General features: G+C 31.1%; 2 protein-coding genes and 1 long non-coding RNA gene across 3 annotated transcripts; all 3 read right to left on the minus strand.

Moving 5' to 3' along the window:
- Window positions 1–4027: 4027 nt before the first annotated feature.
- Window positions 4028–5299, minus strand: LOC107882966. The gene is made up of 3 exons (XR_001679017.2): window positions 5075–5299; window positions 4874–4970; window positions 4028–4792 (listed from the first exon to the last, which is right to left on the minus strand). It is a non-coding gene; the product is annotated as an uncharacterized LOC107882966 (long non-coding RNA).
- Window positions 5300–7701: 2402 nt separating this feature from the next.
- Window positions 7702–12281, minus strand: LOC103308536 (ATP-dependent DNA helicase pif1-like). Its single transcript, XM_008182078.1, has 2 exons — window positions 11357–12281; window positions 7702–8063 (listed from the first exon to the last, which is right to left on the minus strand). The coding sequence occupies exons 1-2, from the start codon at window positions 12279–12281 to the stop codon at window positions 7702–7704; spliced, it is 1287 nt and encodes a 428-aa protein (XP_008180300.1).
- LOC103308537 lies at window positions 12281–12898 on the minus strand. The gene has a single exon (XM_008182079.1). The coding sequence runs from the start codon at window positions 12896–12898 to the stop codon at window positions 12281–12283; it is 618 nt and encodes a 205-aa protein (XP_008180301.1).
- Between the last annotated feature and the right edge of the window lie 327 nt (window positions 12899–13225).

Genomic DNA, 13225 nt, shown 5'->3' on the forward strand with positions numbered 1-13225 from the left:
GATTTGATGACCGATAGCTAGAAAATCAAAAACACCTATCGACTCTGCACTTTTTAACAATTTTAATAACTAATAGCAGTGGAGCTTATTTTCAGTCATGGCTGATACAACCCCTGATAATTCACATAAGGATCGATTGGCAGTTTGTCTGCGTTATGTTAATAACAATGGAAAATCAATTGAAAGACTTCCAGAAATAGCTGAAGGAGTAGAGAAAACTGGCCTAGGAACAGCTAAACAGATTATTGAAATTTTAACTACACATTCTTCAGGTATAGATAATTTGGTATTTCAGTCATATGATTATGCTAGTAACATGTCTGGGCAGTTAAACGGTACACAGGCTAAGCTTTCAGTAGGTATTTGTGGACATAGTGTTTTTTATATTCTATGCCAAGCACACCGAATGAAAACATTTTTGGAATATGCATGAAATTCTAGTCTAATTGTGTCAGACAAGATTGACAACTTGGAAAACTTATATGTATTTTTTTCAGCTAGCAATAAAAGGTACAGTATTTTGAATAAAAAACGATGGATGTTGATAATACATATATACATTATAATTCAGAAATTTATCCAAAACAAAATGGACAGTCCATGCTGAGTCTATTAAAGCTGTTTGGGCTTCATTTGAAGCTATATGTGACACTTTGCAAAGTGTTTGTTCACAAAAAAAAAAAATGTATAGAAATACTAGGATAAAAGCATTACGAAAATATGCATTCATTTGACTTCATTCTATCCTAGTATTCATGAAAAATATAATGTACAGTAGAAACCAATAACTGAGACACTAGAAAAATAAAGTCTATGCGCATTGCGCAATTGATGCTGCTGTTTTGATAGAGGCCACAATTAAAAATTTTAAATATATTAATTCAGATTAAGATTGAAATAAATGATTTGGTTAATATTGCTGACTCTTTTGCAGCAAATCTTGGTATAGATTCAGAATCTTATTTTAATTTTAATCACCGTAGAAGAAAACAGCTGGCTTGGTTGGACAAAATGCAGGCAACTCAAGTTAAAGGACTATATTTATTTATTTATTTTTTATTGATGTTTTTAAGCCCGGAGACTAAGGCCATTAGCTTGTTGTAGGGTTATGTAGTAAGGATTGGAATGATAGGTTTTAAACACGTGTGTGTTTGTTTGGCAGAATTTCGATTAGGTACCCGTAGGTTTCTGCCATGCCCGTATACATTTTATAATTGGATATTACAATGATACTGTTTTTTGATATGTTAACTGTTATCCATGTCAATCGTTTATCGATATAGGTACATTTAATTTAAGATTTGTCAAATCATCTGTGTTAAATTATTTCAGCAAGCAGATCAGAATTTATAATTTTTATTAATTTGTTGACAATTAACGAGCATCAGCGATTGAACAGACGTAAAAAATTAAACTACCTCACAGAAATCAGTTCGATGAACAATTTGAACATTAACAGTATCAAATACCGGAAAGTTCAAGCCTTCTGGTATTTCATCAAAGACTTTGATAAAAAAGAATTCGTTGATAGATCCATTCGAAAATTCGAAAATTTTAGCCAATTCGTTCATAAAGTGGAACCGAGGATAAAAATAGAGAATGGATCTCTCACAAGACATCTAAAGGCAATTAATATATGTTTTGTTATCATTATTCATTGAAGCCGCGGCGGAGGTACGTGATTGGACGCGCTAAGGAATCGACGTGAAGTAGCCGGGTGGACTGTAGAAACGGAGCGGTATTTTTTATTGTAGACCATCATCTCCTATTCTACTAATTTTAGATAATCATATTTTCAATTTGTCTGTCCCTGTGATTGATTTTTGTAAGGAAAATGGTATTGTGTTGTTATCATTTCCACCACATATTACGAATCGCTTCCAGCCATTGGATGTGTCAGTATATGGCTCCTTTATAACATTCTATAATAATTCAGCTAGTGGGTGCATGGACACCCGCCCTGGTGGCTAGTACCCCAATATTTACCTATGATATACTGTCATCCGTGAAAGAATCTCTCCCATTAGCAGCAACTCTAAAAAATATAACATCTGGATTTACTAAAACTGGTATATGGCCATTTAATAGGAATGTTTTCACGGATGAAGATTATTTGTGCTCTGGAGCTACTGATAGACCATTTATTGCTGATTCAATAAATTATACTGTTGCTATTGAACTGTCAACAATTAGTAAATTACAATCAACCATCACAGACAATAATATTTATCATACCTACTTAAATTTAGCATCTCAATACATCACAATGTGTATAACCATCCGGTAGTGGTCGTACTATAGTATCCCCTGAAGACATAAGACCTCTACCAAAAGCAGCTGAAAAAAGAAACAATAGTGCAAGAAAAAAAATTAAGTCTACAATTTTAACAAATACACCTGAAAAAGAAAAATTAAGAATAGAACAAAAGGCTCGTGATGAGAAAAAAATACCTTAGGTTTAAACGGAAATTAGATTTTAAGAAAACTAAAACCAATGAATTTTAGTCAAAAACTAAAACCTAATAACTTAAGCTCAACACTGTAGACTCGGAAAATGAAGAGGATGATTATTTCTGTATAATTTGTCTTTGAGCACATTCTCAAAATCGCAAAGGAGAATACTGGGTTGAGTTTTGCTCTTGTAAGAAGTGGGCTTATGATACGTGGGCTGGAGCCGGTAGTTTATTGTTCTACAATTGCAAAAAAAAGTTGTTCAGGTCTTGATGAAGATTTTGAAAATAATGAATAATGTACGAGTTATACATTAGTCTATTAAGACAAGTAATGTATAAGATTGTTAAATCAATAAAACTAAAAATAAAATTATTATAGATGCCATAAATATATTTTATGTATGAACTGTAAAGTTAAATATCATTTGTTAGTTGGTTTGCAAGTAATTTTTATATGTTTATATAAATAATGTTAACATTTATATTATTAAATAGTGGTTTAAAAACTTATATTATAAATTATTTTTGGGAATACCAGTAAAAACAACAATTTAAATTTTACAATATAATATATTATATTACAGAGAGAATTAAACTTAAATCACAGTACCTATCCAAAAATTATCCAAAAATATAAATATATTTTATTTAATTGATAAATTCGTAAACTAAAAAATAAGATGAGGTAAAATGATTTTCGTACACTAATTGTGTTGATTATGCTTCACGCTAGGTGACCTTTTTGCAGAAAAGTGGGCCGATTGGCCCAGTCCGCCACTGCGGCTAGGTATTTATACTCTGGGCCACGAGAGAATGCATCCTACACGTACATCCGAATGACAGCGCTCAGTCGTCTCGAAGCCAAATTTCTCCTCCATGCGGCCACTGGTCTATGCTACACACCTGCCGCCGAAACCGGAGCGCTCCGACGGATGGCGGTCAGGCCGATAAAATGGTGGGGATGCGCGAAAAAGATGAGTTTTGGTCCTCAGCCGAGTGTATTCTCTCGTGGCCCAGAGCATGATTAACTAACTAGGTATGTCAGCAACTTTACTTATTCTGGTATTAATACGCGCAACCATGGAAGAAACAGTAATAACTTGATTATTCCATTATAATGTGACATCAGCCGCCAAGGATTTTATTCAACATTTTTGGCGGGTTTCTAAAGTATAGCAATCATGATTAACTAACAGTATGGGATATTAGTATTACACTATTACCACAGAAATACAGAATATAACATTACTCTATGTCTGGTATCGCATGATTAACTGAGTATCGAATTCACAAGACCACATCAGCTGATGTATAACCTATTTATACTTAAATAAATTGTACTTTATAATGTAAAATATATAATATACATGTATAATAAACTATCAAAAAGCATTTGTTTTTATTTCTTTATTCTATAAACACCCATGATTACCAAAATAAATAAGAAATAAAGAGAGCTATTGACTGCTATGTGTGTATTATTACAACAAAACACAAATTAGCTGTTTATTAATTATTTTAGTTTGATGTGTACTCTGTACTTATTACTTTTAAGTTAAATACAATTTTTTACTTTTATTGGTTTTGTGTTTTTAATAACCTGAATAAATATAATTGTATAATGTCTTGGTGTGCAATAAATGAGTGTAAGAGTGGAAGCAAAAGTAAGAAATATGTTGATTGCAATACAGCTGATATAAGGTTTCATAGATTTCCTAAAAATCCTTTTTACCAACAAAAATGGAGTAGTGTTTGTAATAGGAAAAATCTAAACACTAAAAACGGTAAGGAAAATGTGATTGTCAATAGTATGATTTTATTTTGAATACAATATGAAAATTAACATTTTAGCCTATATTTGTTCATTGCATTTTGATGCTGATGCATATTGCAAGCCATTAATTGAATCACTTTTAAACTATTCACCAGTGCATAAAAGAAAATTAAAAAGTGATGCTGTTCCTACGTTAAAATTAAATAAATTATCTTATGATAATTCTAGTAAGACTACATATTCTCTAGAAACAAGGTTTGTAATGTTTGTAATACAATTGTATAATTCTAAATTCTAAAATTCTATATTCTATGCTAAATTGTATACACAATTATATTGAGGGGAAAGAAGTAGTACTGGTCCCACAGAGCAAAAACAGATATTGTAGTATAGTTATGTTGTTGAATCGATAATTAAAAACATAGATATTTTCTACTTCTTTGATTTGAATGTATACATTATTATATAATTGAGATTCCAGTAGAAGTCTTAGAATGTATGGTACGTACGAGGACATTCATACGGTTAAATAGTATGAATAGACAACTGATGGACAAAGTTATTTCTACAAAAAACAAAATTAAAAAATTTGTATCGTAATTTTCAAATATATTGATTGACCATTAAATTAATCATAGATATTTACTTTCATTAGCAGTTAGCACAGATCTTTGGGAATCCTCAATATTTTCTCGCATAAATTGCTATTTTTATTTATTGGTACATTCTATAATTTTTTTCAGCTAAAAAAGATGCAAATAGACAAGTTACATCACAAATTTAGTTTAAGTCATGACAAAGTACTACTTTATAGTACTATACTTATAGTCCAATACTTAGTACTTACAGCAAGACGTAAATAGTGTTAGGTAATACATTATGTATTAATTAAGTGAAATAATAAATTGTTAAGTCAAAAGTGTAAATTATTTATTTTGTATTACTACAAATAGTACAATTTACAATATTGTGTGTTGTTGATAAGCAATTATTTCATACTGATAACAAATCCTTGGCGGATGACGTAGGCATGATGCGTATCACTCAGTTGCTGACATACCTAGTTAGTTAATCATGGCCCAGAGTATATACTATAATCTTATAGTGGTGTTATATATTTATGATCGGAGTATAACAGTAAAACAGACTGCACAAGACGTGTACCGTGAGCCTGTTGTCTGTGTGTAACTGGTACTATTAATATATAGAGTATAGAGTATGGTAGTAATCACGGACCATGATATAATGGACTGGCATCGATAAGGTGAGCGGGGTAGGGAGTAAAACTCGCAAATGTCTGGCGTTATCACAGTGGTATGGGACCTTAACTGTTACTAGCGCGAATAGTGGTTTAATTTTAAACTATTGACTATCTACCATGGATCCATTGAGGCAAATTTAAAAATACTAAAAATAAATGGAATACAAATAATAATAACATAAAATTATAAATAAACACATTTGAATGTTAAGTTAAACTATTGAAACAACTTGTTTATCTTATGAATTAAAAAATGAAATTAAAAAAGTGTTCTTTATAAAAATAGAAGATAATATAATTTACTTATTGGTTTGTTGTCAGTGGTTTAAAATTAAACCACCATGCACGCTAGTAACAGTTGAGCTTCCATAACAAGTGATAACACCAGATATTTGAGATCCACCGAAATTGTTTGGATGCCAGTCCATTATATCTTAGTCCGTGGTATAATGACATTACGATAACCTAATCACGTATTGATAAGAGCGCCGGGTTCTAAACAATACGATTTGCATATAAGAACTGTATGCACTAAGTTGTTTTATGTACAGTTTTAGTAAATAATCCACATTTTAAGCTTAATTATGGTTAATTATTTTATGCCTAGCTCATAGCTTCAATCATTACAGTAAACAAAAAATTTGCTAATTCTTCAGATTTCCGGCAGATAATTTAGTAAAAAGTATATGGATAAAAAATATCAGGTTAGTATATATCATTATACATAATAATATCTTAAATATTAATTAGACTATAATTAAGTGCTTTATAAAAATCAAAAATTTATGTTATGAAAAATAACCTGAACATTGACTAAAGAAATGAATTATACATAAATTAGATTAATAGGTACTTCTATGAGATATCATCCTATTGTATTAAATATAATTTTTTTTTTCAATTTTTTCCACTGGTTTATTCTGATTTAGGAGAGCTGATAAAGATCCAAATTCTAATTCACGAATATGCAGCTGTCATTTTATTGATTCCAAAAAAGAAAATAATCCAACAATTGTTATATGGAATAAAGAAAAAAATTGTGTTTGTTTCTTCAAAAAAAAAAGCTTCGAAAGAAACGTTTACGCTTGTACCTACAGTAATTATGAATAATATTATAATAATTAATAATTTGATTTGTTTATAGGAAACTATAACTTCTACTGAAGAAACTCAATAAGTTGATGAAGAAACTCAACAACTTGATGAAGAAATTCAACAACATATTGTTACTGAATCCAATATTATGACAATTCCCGTTTTAAATAATCAGTTTAATGATTCTGAGACTCGGTCAGTCATAAAATAATCAGAAAATGAATTATTTAAAATTGAAATAGAGAAGATAAAATCTAAAATAGATATCTTAAAAAGTCAGCCATTCTCATTAGAAGTCATACAGGAAAAGGATAGTCTGATAAATTACTACACAGGGTTACCTAATAAGGAAATTATCAATGTTTTTTTTTTTGCTATTTTTAAAGATATGCCTATAACTAACTTTTCGCGATGAAATGTAGAACGGATACCTAAAAACGATCAAATTTTAATGGCACTAATGGAATTGCGCCTAAATTTGGATTTCATTGACTTAGGAGTTAAGTTTGGATGTAGTCGCAAAACAGTAACTAACATTGTGTTGACTTGGATTCATGTATTCCATACTGTTATTTTCAAAGGTCTTATGGAATCTGCTCCAAGCCAACTAAAAAATAGGGCTTGTTTACCAAATGTCCATTCTGGACTGCAATGAAATATTTACTGCGATACCTGGTAAAATGGATCTGCAAAAAATTACTTAGTTACTTGAGCATAGTAGTCATGTTCATAATTAATGCATATCCTACCATTCATATCATAAAATATTATATAAGAACCATCATTTTGTAAACCCGTTTTAATTATTTAATTTCGATATTTGTATGGGCACTTTACTTCAATTATCGAATCAAGTCCAACCAAACCATCTGGTGATGCTCCTATAATACCTGTTATATGAAGCCATAATCCTGTAGGTGTGACTTTTTGATTTGTGATCTGTTCAAATTCAAGAATACGTTGTTTTTTATTTTATTTACCCCACTGTATAGATTTAATTCCATCTAATTTGTATGTACCTATTAATTTTTTGAACAGTGATGGATTATATTCATTACGATTAATAGCACTTAAGACAGGACCAAAATTACTAGCTGTAATCCTGTACCGTCTTTTCACTAACCATTTTGAATTTTAATCTTGTCCAATCGTTTCTGAAGCCAATTTAAAATATCACCATCATTCATGCCAATTTTTTCAAATAAATATTGTTGCTTATCATTACTTTGCTCAAATTCTGAAGATCTTATTATGTCTTCTAACTCAACTACTGGTATAAATTCAGGTTCAGGAAATAAAAGCCACGTTAATCCAACTAGAATGCCTAGATTTGTCAATTTCGAGAACACACTATCTTTAAAAGAGTTACTGATAGTTACTGTAGCACAATAATCTACTTTATCTTGGGGGACTGGGTATAGCTCATCTATAGTTTTTGTTGTTACAAGACTAGGATGTATTTTTTTTGACCAGCTACAACCTACATGGAAAGTTATAATTTAAAATATTTTGATATTAATAACTGCAATGGCTAATGGCTACAAATTAATTTAGTTATTACTTGCGATTGTGACAGACACATTTTTATATGCAAAAATCAATAATGTTGCCATATGATGGCAGCGTACTTGACCTCTAGCACAATTACATTTTCACGCCATTATAAGAAAAATAAACCTGTACAAGCAATAATTAGGCAAGTATGTTTTATGTTGAACAAAAAATTTGTTTAGCTTGTGACACTTTATTGTTATATTCTGTGACTAACTTACTTCAATGTTGTAAGTCTGATCCCTCATACTTGCTTTGACAATACCTTTTAAATCATTATTTACAAATACGCACTCCTTTACATGACCAGAATCATAAGCATCCTCACCTCTTTTAACTTATTTTACCCCTTCTTTAAAAAATTCGTACACATGCAACTGTATCCAACTTTTGGCACTCATATAAATTAGGTATATTAAAACTTAAAACCTGTATTATAGTTATAAAACTTACAAGGAAACTACACTTCTAACTACGATCTAAGTACCTTTATCGTGTTTCTCATACAAATAATACGATACTGTTTTAATTTTATCATTTAGTCAGCCCTAAGTCTGATTAAAATCATATACCTATTCATTAAAATGATATAATGAAAAAAGATTGTTTGGAACCAAGAGCCTTATTAGCATTTGATGATAATGAGCCGTGACGTCACACTACCTCTATTACACACTAATAATAAATTTGAAATCATGAAGTGTGAGAATAATATAAAGTGACCAAACTCGAAAGGCCACCCACATGAAAAAACGTCACGGAATGAGTCGAGCGATTAAACGGCCAGTCTGTGTTACGTTCACGTTGGCTACTATAACCAGCACAAAATAAGGGTTATTTTTGTTTTTGCGTTATTTGGAAAATATATTCATTATTTTGATCCATGGAGCTCTTTAGATTTTATAGCTTGTGCAATTACGCTTTTACACAATTTACACAATATGTGCACAATGCACATCTGTATTTTCATAAGTTTATTCTTTATTTTGGTGTAAATAATTAAATTATACAATCCGTTAACATTATATCTTGTTATTTTATATCTAGGTATATATCTGTGTTCAAAGCAAGTCTAAGCCCGATACTATTCGATAAATCCTTACACATGACGTGTTTTCTTAAACCATCATTTTATACCGATATATTGTATCATTACACTTGTACGGTATCATAAACGTAATCATACGTGTGAGCTGTATTAAAGTTCGGTTTATTTAATTCATGTAATTAAAATTTCTAATTTTTTTACATAGCGGTCGGACGGGACGATGTAGAGCAGAAAACCGCAACCGACAAACAGCGTAGTAAATAGTAAATAGTAATGCGGCCGCGGTGACAGTACTGCCGACGCGAGTTGGCTACTCGCCGCTACGACACAGCGCTCCCGACGGCTACTGGCGAGTTACGAATTGACTAGACAGATTAACACCATGAGCGCTGTCGACACCTATCGTACTATAGGTGAGGCAGTTTTCCCACTGCGTGGAGTCGGGACTTCGGGAGTTAGTATGTATTTTCTCGACATTTCACATACATTTTCTTTTAGTGAAGTGTATTTGAATGTAATTGATAATGTCAGTAGGAATTGTATTTACCAACTTATACAGTTAGCTATAAAAGCGTATACAAATTCGATAACAGAATTAATTTATTATAAAAATTAGAATAACCAATAACCAATACAAAACTATAAATCTATTATTAGAAGGTTTCACATAAGTTAATCTACGAGTGATTCAAAATGATTAAAATACATACCTACGCAAAATTTGTTTTTATAAGCGTTTGAAGTTTTAAAATTTTTAAAGCGTTTGAAAATTCGTCAAAATCACGAATATTTGCAAATTATTTTGTAGTTCAAATTATCTATTTTTTTTTTTTTTGTATTTATAGCTAAGAATTGAAAATTTAATACAAGGTTGTTCATTAGTTTTGCTTACAATAATTATAAAAAACATTGAGCAAAAATCGAAAAAAATTTACGAGCATATCTACATTTTTAATTTCAACGATAATAAACATTTAAAAATGTAAAAATTCGAGCGTAAAATAACGATTTACTATCAAACGGTTTTAGATATATAAATAAATAAAATATCCTAGACTGACAAATTGTCCATAATCGTTTTTCGTATACAATGATACCTATCATTGCATTCAAATTTAACATTCATTAGGTCACTATACCTAACCTAACCTACCCGATATGACCGAGGTCATACTACACCCCTACTAACTACAGCAGAGCGAGCTCCGATTTTTTTATTAAAAATGTATAAAAAAAATCGAGTGTATGTCCATTTAAACATTTTTACTAGCGTCTAAGTTTCAAATTTTTTACAAAATAAAAAATTATGCGTAAAATAACGATGTTACATAATAAGTATAGATAACAATTTTTAAGTATAGATAATTATATTTTGTATGCCATATTTTTATTAATTTTTATATTTTTAGTTACAATTGGAAATTAAATAAAATGCATTAAAGTCAAGAGAACTAGATATCTAATTTAATAAATCATTTTTGTTTCAAATCACGTTTAACGAATTTTAGATTGTTTGGACCAAATTTGTTTAAATATGTAGTTTCTTTTTGTACTTACTTACTTAGCCACTTATAAAATATTCATTATATAATGCAATTATTTGTTTTATTATGTTAAGTAGGAACCTAATATTGTATAATTTTCTTGCTTAAAAATTTAAAACAGATCCTTATCATATGTACTTATTTAGGTGTTCAATTACTAGTTGCTAAAATTTAACAAAACCTAGTAATTTAACACATGTTCAATTATTGACATTGCTTAAATATAATTTAATCCAGTGATTTAACATGTATATTAAAATAAATATAATACATATTTTTTATTATGTTAGTTAGGCACTTAGGATACCTACCCAATAATTATATATATACTAATATATTCTACAAATACTGACAATATTTAAGCGTGGACATACAAAAAATATTATATAGAACTAGCTGACCCGACAGACGTTGTCCTACATGATATTTCAAGCGATTAGGATATTAAATAAAGTATGAAATGAAAGCCAAATAATATAATAATTTCATTATTCTTTATTTTGAAATAACATCAATTTTTCTAAATACAATTCATTATAATCAATAATGTTTGTTTTGTTTAATTTTATCTTAATGCGAGTTGATGAACAATATTTTTAGTCAATTTCTGAAGAGTATAAATTAACAAACTTGACGGTTTTCCAACATGAGAACATGCCACATATAATTGGCCTTGTGAAAAGACCGGATTATCGAGATCTAACCCACAAATCGACATTGTTTGACCTTGTGACTTATTAATAGTCATGGCAAATGCAAAGCGAATTGGAAATTGCAGACGTCTGAATGGTATGAGTGAGTCTGAATGGATCATTGGGATTCGTGGCAGGAGAACAACTTCACCTTCAAATTTGCCGTTCAAAATTGTAGCTTCAAGGACATTGCCCATAATTTTTTTTGTGACTAATCTTGTGCCATTGCATTGCTTAGGTGCATTTAAATTCCGAAGAAAAATTATAGGTGAGCCAATTTTTAATCGCAAGTTATGTAGTGGCATTCCTGGTAAATCCAGTGAATTCAAAAATTCAACGGGGTAGTTGATTGCTTCGTCAGGATTGGTAACAGTGTCAATCGATTTGAACAATATCTCATTGCCGGGCAATGACTGTTGTATTTTGAAGTTAATAGCGTCAACATTGATATTTTTTGCTGCTAAAATAGCTCGTTCCCGAAGCCACGCATGATTAATATAATGAGCTTGTAAATCTGGAAATATGCTTTCAATCAAAGCATCTCTCGTATTTACCATGTTGCAGAAATTGTCTGGCAATTCGATGCGTTGTATGTCTCCATGCAATGGTATTGTTCCGTTTCCAATGTTGAGCAATTGCTCAGAGAATGATAGTGCCAATGGATCGTTTTGCAGTTGAACACGTATATTTGTATTAAGACGTAATGTACTTACATTTCGCCATAGATACGATTGTTTTATACATGCGTTAATTTCATCCGCATGTGTAGCGCGTGGAATGACCGGCAATGACTGTCTAAAATCACCAGACAGCAGCAGTAAAGCACCACCGAAAAGCCTGGTGTTATTTTTTAGATCATTCATCATTCTATCGAGAGCCTTAAGTGAATGCTTGTGGGCCATAGTGCATTCATCCCAGATAATAATTTTGCATTTTTGCAAAACTTTAGCCATACCGGAATTTTTTTTACGTTGCAAACTGCATCTGGATTTGTGTGAATGTTCAACGGCAACTTGAATGCTGAATGTGCAGTCCGTCCGCCATCAAGCAAGGTGACTGCAATACCTGAAGAAGCAATTGCTATCGCAATATGATTTTGTGATCGAATTCGCGCAAGTATTAGTGAGATGAGAAACGTTTTTCCAGTGCCACCTGGTGCGTCCAAAAAAAAGGATCCACCTTGTTCTGATGAAATTGACAAATGTATTCGATCGTATACATTTTCTTCTTCATCAGTGAGTAGTTGCTCGTGATTTTCAACGAAAGTAGTTAAAGAGACCGTATCAAACTGTGGTTCACGCTGAATTTCGCTGTTAATGATGTCTGTTGCTGGGTGGTTAGGTGAGGGCATACCATAATAAATTATTGATATATTTGAAATCAGAATGCAAACATCTTTAATCTTTATTAGCGCTTCGTTATATATTTCTGGCGAAAATTCGATATTTGGATCTTGATCAGCGATCCGTACATTTTCCATTGCCCAAGCACGGCACCGTCATGTTTATAGCATCGCATAGACCATGGATCATGTTAGTGGTAACAATCTCATATAATTCTTGATCGATATTCCGATTCGGAATTTCTGCTGAGATAATTTTATCGATTTCTTCAGACTGTATTTTGTCGACCAACCAAATCAAAATATGAGCGTGTGGCGAACCTCGTTTTTTCCATTCAACAGAATACAGCCAGCAACGTGTTTTACCAAATACAGAGGAATGAATAATCAAGTTAATCAACGATTTTAGCTTTTGTCTGAAAACACGCGCAGTGATATCGTGCCGATCTATTGCAGTTTGATCTG

The sequence above is a fragment of the Acyrthosiphon pisum genome, chromosome X (assembly GCF_005508785.2).
Source record: "Acyrthosiphon pisum isolate AL4f chromosome X, pea_aphid_22Mar2018_4r6ur, whole genome shotgun sequence".
Lineage (NCBI taxonomy): Eukaryota > Metazoa > Arthropoda > Insecta > Hemiptera > Aphididae > Acyrthosiphon > Acyrthosiphon pisum.